Source organism: Montipora capricornis, chromosome 2 (genome assembly GCF_036669925.1).
Source record: "Montipora capricornis isolate CH-2021 chromosome 2, ASM3666992v2, whole genome shotgun sequence".
NCBI lineage: Eukaryota > Metazoa > Cnidaria > Anthozoa > Scleractinia > Acroporidae > Montipora > Montipora capricornis.
Genome location: NC_090884.1, coordinates 10,364,351 through 10,384,756, shown reverse-complemented (window position 1 = coordinate 10,384,756; position 20,406 = coordinate 10,364,351). Strand labels below are relative to the sequence as shown.

Here is a 20,406-nt window from a genome sequence, read left to right as displayed (position 1 = left end):
TGTTCTGCTCACTACTTAGTAGTCGATGGTTCACTTGCAAATAGCCAACTGGTTTGCATCCGGACAGTCGAGATTCTTGACAGTTTTGTTGTTATTTTGTTCGCTTTACCAGCTTTCAAAGTCTTCTATATACAGCAGAGGGGTAAAGTAAGTTTGTATATATCATAACTGGTAGAAGGAAGACAAGCTATCTTATTTTGTGTGCACGCAAACAAACAGAAACTTAATAATGGTCTACCTCAAAAACTCAGACAGATAAGAACTGAATTAGAACCTTGATAACACAAAATTAAATGAAACTGTTTGCAAAAAGAATGCAGAAAACTCCAGAAATTACCAACAGGTCATTGCTTTGAAATAAGAAATACTACATGTACGTAACATTCTCATCTAAAAAAAAATGGCTTCATTATGTTCAGAGCCATTATTTATGATCAATGTTGCAAGTAAACCCCCTTTATTACACATCACCTCTTTTCCTTTCACAGATAGATAAAACTTTTTTCCATTGAAATCCACCTTTTCTATTTTGGACCTAAACAAAGCATGTTGCAAACGATTCAACATTGAATTCAACAATAAATTAATTATTAATGCTGTGTAACTAGACTTGATATAAAGTCAAAGAGTTGAAGCCAACATTCTTGAAATAGTATTAGCTAGGGAAAGGAGATCTATGAAAGCTGAGTGGTTAAGAGGGCACCTGACTAATAGTGTATCAGTATACAAGGGTCAACATTTAAAAAACACTTCTTTGATAGCTAACAACAAAGCCAAAATGTTGGAAATTACAAAACCAGTGATTGCACACCTTGCAATGTACATGACTTTGTACAATTACACATGTTATTTATTTTTAACCCCTAAATTGTTTTTAACTTTCTGTAGACGTAATGCACTACTTCAAGAAAAACACTGTTATCACTCATGGTAAACAAAGCGTTTTCCTTCTTATGTTTCATGATCCAAAGTCATCCTCGATTACTCACAACATGGATGCGAGCTTACCAAACGTAGGACCCCACACGAGTCTTGTTCTTGTAAACTGCTACTCCAGAAGGCTTAAGAGCCACAAAATACTCTACAAAGTCCTCTCCCTGAAAAAATAAGAAAACAACGTCAGTTAACTAGCAAAATCAGGGTTACAAATCTCCCACCAACCAAGAAATACATAGTTGCATAAAGGTCCTCACAATGTTTATATGTACATGTATGTGTATAAACATGGTTACATGTATTTAATATTGGTAACAAGTCTTTTGTTTGTCGTTTCTGACGGCATTATTAAACTAAACTCAATGGTCGTCATGTTATGTTTAAAGTATGCGAGGATGTTTTCCATTGTTTTATTGTTTCATTTGGGCCCTAACAGCCGCCTGATGTCGCTGGCAGGGCTTCGATTGCACGGCTAGCGGATTGAAATGAAAGAAAAACCTTTGCCTTTGAATCCTACAGTGGGATTGTCACCATGGGAACATTTAATCCAGGAATATTTTACTCAATTTGGTGAGCTCCTGAGAATTCAGTGTTCAGTCTTGGTATTTTATTATGACCATTGACAAGCGAACTGATAATGGCTCAATTCGCATCGAATCTGAAAAAAAAACCACACAGGAGGGAAGCGACCCACAATGGCAATAAGGTTAGGCTTTTTAATTGAGAGGTTTTTCGTAAAATTATCTTCTCAGGTTGTTTATCGGGATTCCCATACAAATCCTTATATTTTTGTTGGCTTTCCCTTTCACTAAGCTTGAGGTGCCTCTGCTGAAATCAAATCAAATCAAATAACTCAAAAAGACACGTTAAGATACAGGCAGTAGTGCATGAAAATCAAACCTTGACTGGGTGCAGATCAACTCCATACATTTCTAGCCACTTGATTTTATCAAGATACATAAACTCTGCCACTGATGGTACCATTGGTCTAAGATAGGAAAACAAAGATGTTCAAACAGTTTGTCGATCATCACGTAATGCCAGTATATCAAAGGTCATGAGAGTGTTTCAACTCAGTATCCAAACAGCTACATGTATAAACAGTTTAAACCACAAGGCCACTGGCCAAGTGCTTATATTGTTTCAAGGCGTATTGGGTACCCTGATAAATCATGAAAAATAAGTTTTTCATACAACTTCTCATTAAACGATAAATATTAATTAATTATGCAGCGTTACATTCTTGTTATTATATGAAATTATACATATGCATAATTATTGTTTTAATGGAATGCTGTACTTTAGTAAGTCCAAACATATGCACATGATTTGACATAATATCCACCCAATGATCAGTTGTAAAATTAATAAATTACGAATGATTTTGGGAAGAACATACGAATAATTTTGTTGGTAGGAACGATCTAAATTCTTGAAAACACAATTTGTTTTGATCTTGCAAATGTGGCCAGAATGACGTAAAGCACAGACCTAGAAAAAACTGTGACCTTTATCTTACCCAAGCTTCTTGTGCATACGGAAGATTTTAGACTCCAGCTCTTCGCTCTGTGAATGACAAGAAAAATAAACCAGACTCAAAACCAGTTCTAACAATGTAAACAATGAATATCTCAGTAATCATGAGGGCATGTTTTAAATAAAAAAAGCTAATTAAAAGTGCTTCAAGGAGGAGAAAAATCCCCTTCGAGGTGGTTGTAATAATAAGATTTATTCATTGCTATAGTTTTTTTTAACCCTCAGACTCCCAAGCAGGCCTGAACCGGTCATACTTAGTATTTTACTTGGTCTAACGTCAGCCGATTTTACTCGTCAATGGAGAACCCCTAGGAGTCAATGGGTTAAATAAAGAGTCAAAAATTTTGTCCAGGACTGTAGATCAGAAAAAAAGTGCAGCAGGCAATCACAACTCCTGTATACTTGACCAGGTATAAGGTCACAAGTCACTGTCTCACCAACACTGAAACAACCTTGAACTAAAAGCCAGAGTAGTACCTTAGGCCTAAACATCCCTATTAGCCCTAAAGTTAGCATTTTTAGCAACACACTGAGCTGAGAAAAAGGAGCTGTAAGAATAGTTTTGTACATGTACTACTGAAATGGAAAACATAAAGACTTAGTAGTCAAGAATAAAATTAGGATTTCTCAGATAAGATGTGCTAAAATGTGCATGTATAGCAAGCCATAGTATGCAGTATTTGATCGGCTGAAAAGTTGGCTGCACAGGTAACCAAAAAATCTAATTGGTTCAAATCAAAGGAGGTGAGAAAAAATGCAAGTGTTTATCAGATGTGCAAGCAAAAACGAAAAGTTGGCACAATCAGTGACATACAAAGGCCAATTGAGATAAGCATTAACATCAGTTTATGCTACATACATACATACATACATACATACATACATACATACATACATACATACATACATACATACATACATACATACATACATACATACATACATACATACATACATACATACATACATACATACATACATAACTTTATTCAGTAAAGCAGGTCAAGAGGAAAAAAAGCAACTTTACAGCTGATGTGGACCTACTGTAATAAAATTAACAATACATACATATGGTAGTGATTATACTTTAGATAAATAAGATAAATAATCGCTAAAAATAAATAAAGCATAAAATATGTATTAATAATAATAAAAATCGGCATGCTTATTATAAACTACTGAGCTGTCTTTTTCAAAAGTGATATTCATAACAGTATGTTTTAACTGCTTCAGTCCATTTTTAAAGCATGTTTGATTAGAAAAAGATCTTACACTATCAGATAGGGAATTCCAGGCAATTGCAGCCCTGTGTACAAAGGAATTACGACCGAGCTCAGTGTTTGGTCTATTAACTAAAATATTTAAAGATTTCCTAAGATTATAGCTCTTACAGGTCCTAACAACTAATGAATTTATTTCCTCTAAACCTAAATTATAAAAAGCCTTATGAGTAATCATTAAAATACGAAATTTATAAATTTATAAAAATATTCAAGAGGCATCCACCCCGCTCTTGCTAAAATATCTTCATCAGTCATGCCCTTTGGCAACTTATGAATTAGTCTAGCAGCTCTAGTATGTATCCATTCTAATTCTTTAAATTTGGAGCCAGAGCCCCAAACCACAACCCCATAGAGGACACTTGGGATTACAGTCTTAAAGTACAGAGTTTCTAGCATAGATTTGGGTAAAAAACTTATACGTCTCAGCATTTTGACTTTACTATTGAATGACACACAAATTGATTTAATATGCTGAGACCAAGACAGTTTATCATCGATGGTAACCCCGAGACAAGCAGTAGAGGATATGTACTGAATAAAATCCTCACCCAACTTCAGAGGTTTCAAAGGACCAATGAAGGGATTAATGCTCAAACTCATTGCCTCAGATTTACCCTCGTGAATAATCAGTCTATTCATAAGGCACCAGGTATACACCTGGTCAAGAACCTTTTGTAAAACAAGAACGATCTCATCAACAGTGTCACCTATTACATAAATTGTTGTATCGTCCGCATACATATATAACGCCCCTCTGTTAACATGATCTGGTAAATCATTTACATAAGTTGCAAAGAGTCTGGGACCTAATAAGGACCCTTGGGGTACTCCAACTTTAACAGGTCTTAAATCCGATCTTATACCATTAACTTGAGTCCTTTGCACACGGTTGGCTATAGCAGAAGCAGCCAAAAAATTTTAACATTAAGTTTATTGCATGATTACAATGATTTATCTTGCTAAAATTAAAGGAGAACATGGTCATTGTAACAAACAATAATGTTACCTGATTAGGAAGAAACCTAAATTCAGACACATAACCCAGAGTATGTTCCTTAGGATCATATTCTCCAAGCTCCGCTGGAAAAGAAAAAATTCAAGTTAAGTTCTCTGGGAACTAAAACTTACACAATGTTAGATTGTGGATTACAATGTGGATTTTGTAAGAGTACAAAATTATTTTCTTTTAGCAGTTTTCTTGGGTAGAACCATTAGGTCATAAAACCAACTGCATGATTATCTCACTATACTATGTAGTACACTACATTGTGTAATCATGCAGGGTTTTCAATAGGAATTTTAGTAGGTGGCAAAACTTGAGGACAGTTAAAGGCTCAAGCTTGTAGGGGGGTCCAAGGGGCATTCTCCCCAGGGAAATGTTTGAAAGTTGGGCCGCTTAGAATGTATTTCCTGCATTCTGGAGCATTTGTTAGAATGCCCCATACATGTACATGTCTGGTTGATTACTTGTTTGTTAATAACCATTACGATGTGATGATGACAATAATGATGATGAAGATGATGATGATGAAAAGCAGGAGGAGAAAGAGGGTGGCAAAACAAAATAATTTCTCTTGTCAAAACAATTCAAGTTGTTACTTACACTGAATGCTATATGCTGAGATCTCAGCTAGAACATTTGTTGCGCAAGGTAATCTGGATAGTGACAACAAAAGAACATTTCATTTCATCGTTAAACCTTCAACCAATCTCCCTTTATGTTACTCTGGCCTTGATGGCCATATAGGGATGCAGTCCTCTCTGATTGAGTTCAAGTACTTACGGGTTCTGATTTTTCCATCTCAGAAAGAGGTTCTTTCATTACTGCATACATGTAATTCAGTAACTTTGAAAGTGTTATCATTGATACTTCAGGAAGCAAAAGAATTATCTAAAGTATTTATTTACTTGTTTCACCATACAACAAAAGAAAAAAAATTATTACAAGAAAAGAAATGTACTTATAAGTTGACCAGATAATAAAATAAGTTACTAAAGAACAATCAGTACAATGGATAACACACATTGACAAAAGACATAAACGAAATGGCAAGGGGACCTCCAGAAACCACTGGGCTTATACAAGGGAGGCCTCCTTACTAAACGGGATGAATGCATTAGATTGATAGAAAAAAGTGACTATGACTATAATGTAATTGTATCTATTGATTAAATAAAAAATGAAACAGACGAAAAAAAAAAAGAAATGAAAAATGGACCAAAACATAACATCTTCACACAATTGGAAAATCCCAAGCTAAAGAGTACATTGTAATGACTCAATACCCAATCGTGGCTAATGCAATGGCTTTCATGTACAGCAAATGTCTTACATTGTTGTACAGACAACCTACCTTCCTTGGTAAATGTCTTTCTTAACTTGCAAGAAGAATAAATATCTGAGAATCAACGTTGTTTAAAACAATGTGTCAATAAGTTTAAATCAATAAAATTAAAGAAGAATAAATTCACTTTATTTTGATAGATGCAAGAAATTGAAACACAGTCAAGACCAAAAACCCATGAAGGCCTCTAAATGGGCCACTGAAACTGGTCGGATGAAGTCGGTAGCATCAATGGTGAAACTGTGTGCCTTCCGTGCAAATGTTGAAGGTTTCAGAGCTCAGGGCGAACAAACATGACAAAGTCATAAAAAATTTATGCTACAGTATGCACTGGCCTTTATTCATGAACATTCGTGACTGCGCTACTTTGGGACAGTTTCTTAGCACCAAAACTATCCAGAATAAGAGTAATTATTTTAAAGTACATAACTGCCCCTCTCCTTTGCCAATGCCCTATCAACACAGTTTTGGCCTTAACATGTATGTACTAAGATTTGGCCACCATAAAAATGACAGCTAAACTCTGTTTAAATAAAAAGCCCTTATAAATTTAAGTACAAGCAGGTTGGAGGCAAGTAAATTAATATTATCTACTCCTTGAAACAATATGCCATTTTTTTATTTAAAGCATATGCCCTCATGATTAAAGATATATAGTGCAAGTGCACTTAGCTATCAAGCTAGTTCACTGGAACTTTTAATAATCTGAAGGAAACAATAAGTACTCTCAAAACTTTAATGGAGGGTTTCATGACTCTGTGCATGGGCAAACTGTCACATCAGCTCATTTAATTTCATTGTTATTGAAACAATCGAAAGCAATGATGCAGGAAACGGAAACAATTGCCATAGAAGTGAAATTAATCATTGGAATTACTTATCAATCATTTCCTTTGTGATATGAACCTACTGTATGCGAATAGATAACTCGTGCATAGAATGAAATGTTCGGCCTGTACAATACAGTGTACATTCGATGGTCAAAACTAAATTTGATATTTTCTGTGCAAACTCGAAATATCTTCCACCAAATTTGGGCCACAGTGATTCAGTGTATTTGCTTTAATACTCCCTGTGTGATTGATAAACATCATCTGGTTCAGTATCTACTTAATAACTCAGAGTGAGGTCGTTACAGCAAAATCTCAAACTGAGGCCTTGCCGTGTCGCTCGGCCAATACAGCTAGACCGAGGTTTGAGATTTTGCTGTAATGACTGAATGGTCAAGGTTATTAAGTTCATTACATGGCTAACAGAATGGCTCTAAAGAAGACAAAACTAATTTGCATCATCCATAATCGGCCTGTGTGCATTACAGGAGAATAATGCCCTAGCGTTTAGCTGGTCTTAGCCAATCAGAGTGCACATTACATTGGCCACAAACACTAGTAATAACCAAGAAGGAGGTCATTTCAGCAAAATCTCAAACTGAAGCCTTGCCGTATTAACCGAGCGATAGTGAGGTCAATACAGCTAGGGCAATTTTGCTGTCACCACCGAACAGTCAAGGTTAAGCTGTTTACCATAAAAGTCCAAGTATAAGCCACACCTGTACATAAGCTGCGCCCCCAATTTGCACGCTCAAATTTATTTTTTGAAGTTCCAATGACGTTCTTTCAGTAAAAAAACAAGGACATACAAGTTCGATCTCAAAACACTAACATGTACATGGTGATTGTTAAGAGCTTTCAAATAAATTGTTTTTAGGCAGCAAAATTTCACTTGTCATACCTTTATCGTTTTAGTTAACTATAAAAAAATTAAGATGCTATCACAGTGCCATTTTTTTTTCAAGATTATCACTTCAAAAGGGTGACCCTAAGACCCCGAAAACAAGAAAACGAAGAAAGTAACCCAAAACCCTCAATTTGGCTAATCATAGGCCTAAAGTTGGTTTTTAGGGCTAGAGTGTCACACGGCCTATTTTCATCCGACAAGAAATAAAGATGTCTGGTCACGCGTGAAACATGGTTATACAGTTAAATATGGCAGATAACCTTCCATTCTCTTTGAAACAAGTTGTAGCAAACAAAGGACTTGAAATTCGCTTGACGTAAACGGGTTCATTTTCTCTAACAAGAAAATTTGGAGACCACGTCTTCAATTCGTTTTCGAGTTTTCAGGGTCTTAAGGTCTTTGGGTCTTTGTTTTCGAGACACCCACTTCAAAACGCTCCATGAAGTTGGAATTTGAAGGCGATTGAAACAATATACACAAGGGCCAAGCTTTGCAATGTGGAGAACAGTCTGGGCAATGAAGCGGTCTGCCACCTGCCTCGCAAGTACTCGCAAAATACCCCGGGGGTGGAAGTATCTTGGTATTTTCTTGCACGTGCTGGAAAGATATGTGTCAAAGTGATTGGCGGCAGGTGTCAGAGCAAACAGCTTTGTGGAGGAATGGTAATTCCCTGTAGGTTGGTCTTCAGTTGTTCAAGTAAAGTGAAAATTAATCCCTTGAGAGAACTCTTGAAGACCAAGAATCGCAAATGACCACTTCAAGATACAAACCGTTGGGTCAATCTTTAAGGAGCCATCACTCACCACCACATGAAAAAGGCAATGATCAACAACACCATGCTTTCAGTTTGTTCTATGTTTATTCAGTGACATCTTGAGAAGTTTTTTATGAATATTAATTAGCCCTTAGAAAACTCCAACCTTGGATGCTTCCGTAGATAAGCCGTACCCCCGATTTTTGATTTGAACTTTAACCCTTTAAGCCCCGAGGGGTTCCCCATTGACGAGTAAAATCGTCTGGCGTTAGACAGAGTAAAATCTATAAGTGCCATTTGGCACTATCAGGGCTGAAAGGGTTAAGAAAAAAGGTATGGTCTATACATGGACCTTTACGGCATTACATGGCTAACAGAACGGTTCTAAAGAAGACAAGACAAATTTGCATAATCCATAATCGGCCTGTGGGCATTACCGGAGAATAATGCCCTATCGCTTAGCTGCTCTTAGCCAATCAGATTGTGCGTTATATTGGCCAGAGACATTAGCCATATAATAATAACTACTTAATAACCAAGAGTGAGGTCGTTACAGCAAAATCTCAAACAGAGGCTTTGCCATATTAACCGAGTGATAGCAAGGTCAATACAGCTAGGCTGAGGTTTGAGATTTTGCTGTCAGACTGGAACGGTCAAGGTTATGAAGTTGTTTGTTGTATGGATAACAGAACAGTTCTAAAGAAGAAACAACTAATTTGCATAATCCATAATCGTCCCCTGGGCATATGGGAGATCAATGCCAGACAATTTTTGTCTCCAAAAGCAGAGAGGTCTGAAAAGCATTTATTTCTTAATTTGCTCACAAACATACTACATACCAACCTTGTCAATTCCTCATGTAGTCTACAAGGATCAGCAGCATAAAACTTCACACAAAAATATAACAAATATGGTGGGCCAGCTAAACACAGGAAAAAAGAGTACAGTACCGCTCAAATGTAAGTTACCAGTCGCGTCGCGTTTCAGGCGAAATGCGAATTGCGTCGCGCGCGATGCGAATTGCGTCCTGCGCAACGCGATTCGCGTCGCGCGAGAGTCACTGAAGCAGAAATTTTTGGTATAAATTTAGGAGACTCCACTACGCGAAATCTTTTAATTTCGCGTACGCGTAGCGAGTAATGGTAACTAAGCTGCCTGCGACAGACGAGTCGCAGACGATCTCAAATACACTAGACAAACTTTCCCTTCTATCTGTAAATCGATCTTAGACAACAAAACGAGAAAGAAAATTTGAACGAAGATCGTGGTATTAAACTGGAAACGGCAATTGCATTGTCAATAAAATAATGACCTTGTGTCGCCAAAGAACATGTAGTAAAAACCTGATCTTATGCTGGTCTGTTGTTTGATATACAAACACGTAAGCTTACAGTATGCAAAAAGACGTTGTTGTACCGCCTGTGCGCTTCTTTGACTGTTAACTGTAACTTTTCGATAATTTCCGTCTCCACGTTTCACTTTTTCTGAGGCGCATTAAACTTTATTACCTCCACAAGTTTTGTTTTAAATTAAACAATCGCGGACCTGACATTGCAGATCGTATGGAAACCAGGTTAATCTCGGCAAGCATCAGTGACGCCAGCCAAAATTCTCAGCAAGTTGTCGAGTAAATAAATAGCACAAAGTTTCCAATGAAGAATGAAGATTTGGTTGTGCGTTCCCAAATTTTGTTGATCAATTGAAGGTTTTACTTTTCTTAATTTGTACAGGGTTTGAATCAAGTTCGATTCCTGTAGCGCGCGACGCGATCCCTGTAGCACGCGACGCGATTCCTGTAGCGCGCGACGCGAATCGCGTCGCGCGCGAGGGTGGTAACTTACATTTGAGCGGTACTGTAAATAAAGCCAATTATTAAAAAAGAGCGATTCACAGCAAATTGGGCCATTTTTAGGTAGCTGCCCAATTAGGGGCTTTGAATGAAAGTCACAGTGGAATAAGATTTACCTTATAACTTAAATTTAATAACTTTGAGAAAGAACAAAAAATCTATAAAAAACTTGCTTATTATTCTCAATGTTTTTTTGTTTAATTTCGACAAAAGTTTGCCACATTTTAAAAGTATATATGTGACCCTATTTAGGAAAAGGGGGATTAAGGTGAATTTAGAAAACAACGTTTTAACGCGTTTAATCGCGTTCGTCGAAACGCGTGGAAACGCATTTTTTGTGCGTTTAAACAGATTTTTAACGCGTTTAAACAAACGGCTCTGTTGCGCTTCAATTACTGCATTTCGTATGCTGAAAAGTACGCTAATTTAGTTGTATTTGAATGAATAAATTACCTGTTCTATAATATGAAATGCGGAGATTAGAGTGCATGTCTTCCAACCCACTGTGTCAAAATGATCAATTCATCAGCAAACTTACCTTTTGCCTTTCCTTTTTACATTGCAGTAAGAATCACATTCCGTCTATAATAATTTACTATCCTTTTTTCTGTGAGCGCCTCATGCGCACCGACTTTAGCCCACTTGCAGTGCACGAATCTCGTGCTATCAACAACGGCAACCAGACAATTAGCACACGCAGGAAAGAAGATTCGGTTTTCGAGTCTTCCTAAGAATGGAGCAAGCCGTCGCATTTGAGCCTACGGATTCTGCAGACAAGAGCCAACGATATTGCTCAAAGAAACGCGAACCACTGAACGACGCTTCAAAAATGTTACCATTAGCGCATCAGGTTTCACCAAGAGGCTGGTCAATCATTTGTCTCAAGCTTGTTTTAATATTTTTAAACTCTTTAAAATTTTCACATTCTCCTCCTTCGTGTTTTCCTCTTCGGAATTTTTGGCGACAAAAAGAGCACGTCGCCAGAATGAAGCAGAATCGAAGTGTTGACGCCGCTAGCCTTCGGGATGTGTCATATGTTATCTATCACTCGAGTAGACTCGTCACGATGTCGTGACGCTCGCCCCGCAACAACTGAAAAATCAGGTTTTCGCCCCATAGCGACGAAAAAATTGGATTGTTTGTACCATTATTGATAATGCCTCGAGAAAATAGAAATTACAGAAAACAGGCTGTCAACATTTAACCACCTTCAGAAGGACGTAATTCAAAGAATGAGCGAATCACATAAACATTTCATCGAAATGTGACAAAGTAAACATCGCATTGACTTGACCAAATACTTCTGGGTTGTGTAATTCTCTCCATTGTTATCGTGGGGAAACAGAAACCTAAATATCCAGTTGCGAGAGAAGTAGGGAGCGATTCAGTGAAACTGGGAACGTTTTTAGATTCGCGAACATTTGGTAGTATCGCAAGTATTTACCGGTTTTTCTGATCAGCGAATTGATTTTTTCGGAACTTCCTTGGTGTTCACGAACAGGCTTTCCATCGGATAGTCTTAATTTATTTGTTACGGATTCTTTCAGTTGTCGCTATATTAATATAATTATTGTGGGACTGTGAGAGAAGTAGCGAACGATTTAACGAAAGCAAGAGCCGTTTTTCGCTATCTTTATGACCGGTACCTTCCGGTGTGATTAATGGCTCGAAGTTGAAGCTTTGGCCGAAGACGCTGAATATATCTGCTCTCGTTCGCTCATGAAATAGGTTTCCTCTGCCAAATGCAAATTACCCGCGAATGTTTCGGGAAGGTTGGATGGGTTCAGAGAAGTATGATCCATTTCTTTCAGAGCTTTGCTTTTTTTGTTATTTCAGAGGTTTAATTGAAAGCGCTATCATATTGTTGCAAGTTATCGTGCTTGTGTCTTGGCGCTTCACTATCTGCCTATTCAACCCCTTTTCATTATCGCAAATCATAAACAAACAGGAAATTAAACAAACTGATGTCTCCTTTTGACAAGTACTAAATGACCAAAAAGTCTAAAATTTCGGAAGGTTGCGTGACTGATCGCGACAAATATGTGGATCAGTTTATTTCTTTTGAGCGGTAAACAGCGAGTCGTCGATCAATTTCTTTTCTAATGGCTTGAACGTAACTCTTAAATGCAGCTTTAGTTGAGCCCTGTCATGATGGTACGAGTTGTTTTATCTTCGTTCGGTTACTTGGGCCTTGGTCGTCGCCGGGGTCGTCGCTCAGAGTCGGAAGACAGCCGCTATGTCAACTGCCTTGATCAAACATGAATAAAGGAAAAATGGTAGTAAGTTTTGCATGTGAAGAATGCCTCAGCTGGTAACCCCAATGCAGAATTTTATTTGATTGATTTATAAGTGTTTGCGACTCTACTAAGGCCAACATGAACAGCATTCAACAATCAACGTTCTGTTGTACATTTCTAAAACAGGATCGCACATGACAAGAGAAACCTACTGACGACCCTCGCTAATCACAGGGTACACATCAAAGCAAACTTGTGCTTAACACCATCTTGAAAATTCATTTGTACATTCCTCACTTCATTTGAAACAAATTTCTATTGTTTATGCTCATGATTTACCGTTAGAGTCGCTAAGTGAGTGTTTTGTTTTTTCCTCAGAGAACGCCGCCAATTTAGGCATGTTTAGGTTGGACTAATTCGCATTTCTTCTCTTTTCCGAGTACTTGCAGCGACTAAAACAATCAAGATTTCGATGGTTTGTCGAGCTGCACTGTTTAAATAAATCACAGTTAACCCCAGATGACACCCAATAATAATATTATAGCAAGCAGCCATTTAATTATGCGCTCACTTGAGGTAAATTAACAGCGTTTAAACGCGTCGTTTGTGTAAAGCTTTTCCGACATGAAATCTTACGCACGCGTTTTTTTCGCGTTTAAACGTTGTTTAAATGCGTTTAAACGGTGTTTTAACGCGTTTGCGTTTAAAACGATAGAAAACGCGTTTTTTTGTTATTCACCTTAATCCCCCTTGTCCTAAATAAGGTCACATATCATTTTGAATACATGTAAGCAATACACATGTACATGTACACTATGAAAATGTTGAGAACACAAACTTTTCCTAATTGTCAAAAGGTCCTAATAAAATTTAATGAACAAGGACATAGTCATCATATATAAATTATACAGTCTGTAACATACAGTACGTTTCATACCTTTTAACTGTTTTACAACAGGCTTCATTGGATCTAACCATCTCTGTAATGAAAAACAGTACACCGTATGTGTGATATGAAGTGACTTCTCTGCAGATGCTTCCTTGTCTAGGAACTTATTTCTACATCATGTGATTTAATTAACATGATAACAACACTTCACAGCTCAGATCATGTATTTACCTTAGATGTTTCAAAAATCAAGAAAATCAGTGCTGTAGAAAGTCACTGAGCTAAAATTCGAGGGGAGGAGGGTTAACAGCCTTATCAGTTTCTAAACGGTCAGCCTCGAATCATTGCAGCCTACAGTTCGAAAACTGTTACTTAATGACCTGGTAGATCTTTCTTGGGGAAATGAATTGATTACCTTACAGGCCCACCTTCAACCAACAGGCTTTTCGACTGTTTGTTTTTGTTAGGGAAATTCGCATTGCTTATCGTAGTGATCTTACTGGATGAATCTTAGTCTCCCTCGCAGCCGTTTTTTGGATGTCACGCAACGTTCCGCAAAAACAAAAAACGGCTGCGAGGGAGACTAGATGAATCTCAGCTCCGGGTGGAATTTTCACATATGAAAATTGTTCCGCAGCACGCAATGCCTGTCTGCTGAAGGTAGGCGTTTAACCCTTTGACGTCCAAACCGGCCTAAACCGGCCAGACTTGTCTAATGCCAGACGATTTTACTCGTCACTGGGGAACCCCTGGGAGTCAATGGGTTAACTATACTTTTTTTTTACATGTTAAGTGAGAACTTTTTTATTTCAAGCTTTTTGTTTGTTCAAAAAGGAAGTCTGCAATTTAAAGTTGAGGTTTCAAAGAGGACAGTGGAGGGAGGATGCACATTGAATCCTGACAGACAATGTAACATCAAAGGATAATAACAGTGAAGAGTTAAGTCACAGTGATAGGTGTTCATTAATACATACCGACTGACTGTCCCCGTCAATATAACGGAGTCCAAAGTAGTCTCTTTCCAACAGATTAAGATGCTTGAAAACTTTTTCTAGCACTTCATCTCCCTTAGTCGTCCTCTTTATACATGTTTAAAAAAAGCACATGTTATACACTGTAGTCCAATCACAGTAGCTATGAACACGTATTTCATCTATTTTTAAAAACAACTGAAGAATAATCAAGTCATATCAAGTCATTCTAAATAAACTAAGCTTGTATGTAACTATTATAATTATTATGAAGAATAATGGGTATCTTGGTTATGGCCTTTTGAGGAGGCCAAATACTTCCCAATATCTGCATAATAATTATTATAATTCACCACCTCACACTCACATCTGCTCACCCAATACTTAATAGTCCTTATTATATATACAAGAGTGTTTTGCTGGAAAATAGACCACTCATAAAATTCATACAAAACAACATCTGGCTCCCAAGTGGTGTATTTTTTATACCCTCAATATTGATGACATCATTTCCCGCATTTGTATGGTTTTGGTGCAAACAGTCAGTGAAAAATGGTGAGCAAAAGATTTGTAAAGTTCTCTGAAGCTGACGTAAAATCCTCCTCTGAGAAACAAGAAAATGCTAACACAAAGAATAAAACTTCATACAACTTAAGGAGGCTTGAAAGGGTTTTTAGCTGCGTGTACGCGTAACCTACACACACCATAACCACGAAAGACATGTCAGCTGAATGAATCAAATTTCTATCAAAAGCAGCGCGTGCAACACAACGGAAGTGAAAATACGACGTAAAATCGCACGAGCCAGAAATAAAACCTGCGGAAAAAAATTGTCTTTATCTTAAAATTTGGCTGGGTGATCTATCTTGACTTTTCGCATGCAAGTATCATTCATGATGGCACTTCAAATAAAAAAGTTTCAGGGAAAGTTTTCTAGTACAATTTTCTATAAACTATAAAAAGCCCTTTTTCGGTGTATCTTGACCCTTTGACATCCAAACCGGCCTAAACCGGCCAGACACACAGACAGTATTTTACTGTACAACACCAGACTTAGTATTTTACTCATCAATGGGGAACCCCTGGGAAACAATGGGTTAATCACTCACTGTGAGTGAATAACTACGTCTCCATTAAAACCCTTTGACGTCCAAACCGGCCTAAGCCGGCCAGACTTAGTATTTTACTCGTCAATGGGGAACCCCTGGGAAACAATGGGTTAAGTTCTACTAGATAACTTTTTGTCATACTCACTGAGAAGTTAAAGAATTTAGGGGATTTCCAACAAAGAAGAGAAAACAGTAGGTCACCGACTTAGTTTTTCACATAATTTTCAAAAACTGAAATTTAGAGGTCCTTTTTGTGGACCTGGCGTGTTGCCATGGTAACCTACAATGCCATCATAAGTGCCCTTCAAGTATTACTAAACAATAGAGTTGCAAAGATATTTATAGTTTGCCTACGCAATGAAATATCCTTCTTTGGTATCTTTCATCCTTTCGCAAACACTATAGCAACGAAAAACCTTTTCGAGCCTCCTTAAAATTATTCAAGGACAGACTTCCTTGCAAGTGAAGAAGAAATAAGAAAATTGAAGAACTTCCTGCTGCTTAGCTGCAAGAATTTGCAATAAAGTTTGTTCTCGGTGTTAGAAAGAAAAAAAACACTCCTGTCTATATAAATAGACGAAAATTAAACAGTGGCTTGAAGATATGAATTTTAATTTCTCGTGCTAAAAACAATATTTTACTCACTCACTGTGCTCATTCATAAAATACTGTTTTTACCACAACAAATAAAATTCATATCTAAGCGCCACCATGTAATATCCTCTATAAACTTTTTTGACTCTTGGCCCCCAACTTAATTAATGTGGTAAGGCTCTACTAAAAAGTTCAAATACAAGGGACACAGTCATAATTATGAAATTTCAAATTTTCATCACCATGATTCACTCCAGATATCAGTCATTACACTAAACAAAGCATGTGGCATAACACCATTCTTGAATTAAAGGACCTTTCAATTAACATCACAAGAATGATTACAATACAAGGATAACAGTGGCATTGGGTGGTTTTGACTTGGGCCTTTCATACTTTCTCAAAGCCAGATTTACATGTGTTATGATAAAATTAATAGAGCGATTTTCAATTGAGTGTCGAAAGTAATTAGTGAATTACTTTGGTTTATGATTTCTTCACTCAGTGATTGGTTCAAAGTTCTCGAGCCACTTTTTCAACCAATCAGAAGTGAAACCAAAACCAATTGTGGCTCGCGCATGCACATTTTCCCGTGCTTTGTGTCGGCTACGTGTAATTACTTCGAGTTTTGATTGGTTTACTGGATTGTGTCCGTCCTTTTTGATTGGTCAAAGTAATTACTTTGGTTTTGGTTTTACGACACTCATTTGAAAAATCGCTCTAAAATAATAATTATTATTGGTTTAATCTCAATATTGATCTCTTATGTCAACCATGCCAAGGCCACAGATCAAAACAACTCTCTTTTTTCTGGATCTACAAAAGGTTTAGGGAAAAAAGAAACCATATGCCAACTTGCAAAAAAATAAATTATTAAAATTCTAGACAAACCACATGGAATGTAATATTATTTATACTGGTATTTGGGTATACGTAGGTCCGGTGTTGCACCCCATTTGTTACAAACAGCTTAAGCCAACACTATATTTTAAACTCGTGATTAAGTCGTGATTAACCTCCCAAGCTGGCCTGAACACGCCATACTTTGTATTTTACTCTGTCTAATAACGCCAGACGACTTTACTCGTCAGTAAGTTAACTAAAGATTTCCATGAAACAACCTAACATAAATACATAAACCACAAAAGTACCCTTAAAAATAGAGATTACAGCTATTCACCCTAAAACTCTGCCCAAGAGATCAATTATATCATGATAGTTATTTAGAATAATAAATTGAGGTAGGGTACACTGTATTTAAGAATATACAGTGGTGAACTTATGTCGTTGCATTTATTTTTTGCCACAAAAAGATTAAATTGAAATGTGCAGCCAGCAATACCCTAATTTAATTATTCACCTGTGCTCTAAGGGCTATATGGTAAAAACCTCTCAAAAGAATGTCATTAAATTACCTCAGACTGGAAAGGAGATAATTTTTTTTTAAATATCTCCAAGTGGTTAAAGTTACCACAAGATAGTAAGCAAATTGACACCTTTTAATTCTCTTTAGCAGTTAAGTAGTGCTTTAAATCCTAAAATTAAGTTCTTTTCTAAGAAGATTAAGAAGGGTGAAGAACCAGATGGATTAAAAGTTTGGGACTTTGTCAGCCTTCAGGGATAGTACTGTCTGAGAGCTTAATATTGTACATTTTCAATAAGGATGGGGTATTTTAATCTCAGCAATATGGCAATATCCACATACAGCAGACAGTTGCTTGTTTCAAACAAGTACATGGCTTGTGATTTGTCACCATTTGCAAATCAAAAAAATCAAAGAGAAAGATTATGAATCTGCATGGATTTCCATAAAAAACAAATCAGCTCTACATAATTTTGAACCTTTGTATGACAACAGAAGGTCATCATGCCCATCTTGAAAAGAATTCAAATTTATCAGGACATGAGGATTTATAATGCTTGCAGGATAGATAAACAAAGGGTGCATATTTTTTTTATTCTAGATTGGTTTCCAGTAGAAATGGAATAGCCTTCTCTTTGATTTTTCAAAAATCATGTATTCTGTTATGACAAAATAATAATAGCTGATATCCTTTCCACACATTTATTTGTGATCAAGGCACCCTTTTTTTCTCTTTTAAGGGCTTTTCTTTTCTAAAACCAGACTCTTCAAACACATAAATTTCAATAACTGCACTAGAAATTTGCAATGCTAAAAGAAAGCACATGTGCTATTCAACAAAAACAATTGGCACAACTTACATAAATTTACAGGACTGTATTGGACCTTCAAATGCATTTGAAAGTATGTGTACACGAAATAAAACAACTATGTCATTCAATTAGATTTAAGGTCAATCTGACATCTTAATTATCTCACACAAAATCAATTACCTGACACTGAAATATTTTCTAGCTTAGCTTTCTGGCTGAGACTCTACTTATCTATAATTTGTACAGATAACAGAATTAACCAAGGTCCCAGGGTGCACTACTATCAGCTCTTACACTACAACTAGTCATCTTTATTGAACTCTTCGCAAAGAATTCACAAAAAAGTGTTGCCATTTCCTCAGCCGTTGCTGGTTGTTTGGCATATCTATTTGTAATAATTATAAGCTTAACAGTTAGATGAATCATTTAGGATCATCTTTCACTAATTATTTATTAATGTGGCAGCCATTTTGGCACCTAAAAGAGGCCATTTTTTCAAGGTTGGCTAAATTCATGCAGGGATCCGAGCTAATCACAAGCCAGAAAATATATTGAATGAATAATAGTGATAATTATAATAATATTTTATTATCATTCATAAAAGAAACACCTGGCCATAAATTTTTTCAACAGGAAAAAAATACTCTTTCAGTTGCTAAATGTGAACTGAAAAAAGGATTTAAAAGGGAATCGATTTCAAGCTAAAAGTTGTGCAACCTAGTACATTGTAGTAATTTCCCTCCATTTCGTTTCCTGCTGCGGAATTAATTTATTCATGAAAGGTCGAATTGCAAGAAAGTTTTCCCGGTTCAGAAGGTCTTTAAAAACACGTCAACCAATTTTCAAAACATTTGAACCAAAACGGTGGAGTTAACTTAACAGTTGCATAACGGTAACGTATTAACCGCAAAAAAACTACCAAGGAATTTTACAGGAAAATGTTGTTAATATTTTAAACCGCAGCTGGTATATATTTAATTAACTACAAGGCATTTCAAACGAAAAATCTTGACTCTTTACTCTGTTTAAGTACTGTAAGAAATCTGAGAACGCTTACAAGGGAAGAGTATGCGGAATTATTGTCTATGCAGATTTGTAAGGTTTCCAAATTAAAGGAGGCAAAACAATGGAAGAACTTGAAAACATACAAACCAGCTGATATTATTTCTGCATTCTCTCGGGGTAAACTACCAAGTTAACACATCTTACCACAAATTTAAGCTTACGTAACTTACAAGATCGTACGTATATGAAAAAAGTGAATACAACCGAAGGGTATTTAATTAGAAGAGAGAGAACTCACGTTGTGCAAATGAAATATGCGCTTAATATCAAGAGTTTTTGTATACAGTTCGCTCTCATCAACAACTTGACCTTCGTGTAAACATTTGCAAGTTTTCGGCCCACGCGAAGTCAAATGTGACTACGCCAGCACGCATTCGGGATGATTGCTTTTTAGAGCAAGGCTTGCATGAATTCGAATTTTTGCCATCTTTTCAGACAAGAGCTTTATTCACATTTAATGACTGGTGAATGACTTCGTAGTCACAATTCGCGATCAGCTGAAATCGATCTACGCACGAACACACACTGACGAGTTTACTTAGCCTGTGCCTTCGATTCGTGCGTGAGTAGTTCACGAAGTTCCAAACGATCGCGAAAGATGAAAGCTCTAACCAAGAGTTTTATCAAAGTAAACAGAAAAGAAAACACAATAGACAGATATACATAAGGGTTCAACTCAAGAAGTTTGCCCACTTACTCTAATCTCAACTGGATGTTCACTTTCGTCAAGTAGCAAAACATGACAGAACCAAACGGTGTTTCTTCTAAACCATGACATTTTCTCTGTATTTAAACTTCAAAGCATGACCAGAAGAGTTTGGAGACGACTGCGACTAAAGATCCTCGTTTCATCTTTCGATACGTACTCGACCAGTTAATTTTCTTTCCCAATTGTTCTCGACGTATGAGTGAAGCTTTTCATCAAT

At 36.8% G+C, this 20,406-nt stretch overlaps 1 protein-coding gene across 1 annotated transcript in view; it reads right to left on the bottom strand.

Annotated features, from left to right (window-relative positions):
• Positions 1–20,406, bottom strand: part of LOC138038811 (band 4.1-like protein 4) — a 44,033-nt gene extending 23,627 nt beyond the window's left edge. The window contains exons 1-11 of the mRNA XM_068884867.1: positions 20,178–20,406; positions 14,541–14,645; positions 13,615–13,657; positions 9,435–9,513; positions 6,110–6,154; positions 5,359–5,411; positions 4,762–4,835; positions 2,456–2,502; positions 1,837–1,924; positions 1,009–1,097; positions 472–535 (exon numbers count right to left, since the gene is read on the bottom strand). Coding sequence (XP_068740968.1) covers positions 472–535; positions 1,009–1,097; positions 1,837–1,924; positions 2,456–2,502; positions 4,762–4,835; positions 5,359–5,411; positions 6,110–6,154; positions 9,435–9,513; positions 13,615–13,657; positions 14,541–14,645; positions 20,178–20,258 — 768 coding nt within the window. The 5' untranslated portion in view covers positions 20,259–20,406. The remainder of the gene's footprint in view (positions 1–471; positions 536–1,008; positions 1,098–1,836; positions 1,925–2,455; positions 2,503–4,761; positions 4,836–5,358; positions 5,412–6,109; positions 6,155–9,434; positions 9,514–13,614; positions 13,658–14,540; positions 14,646–20,177) is intronic.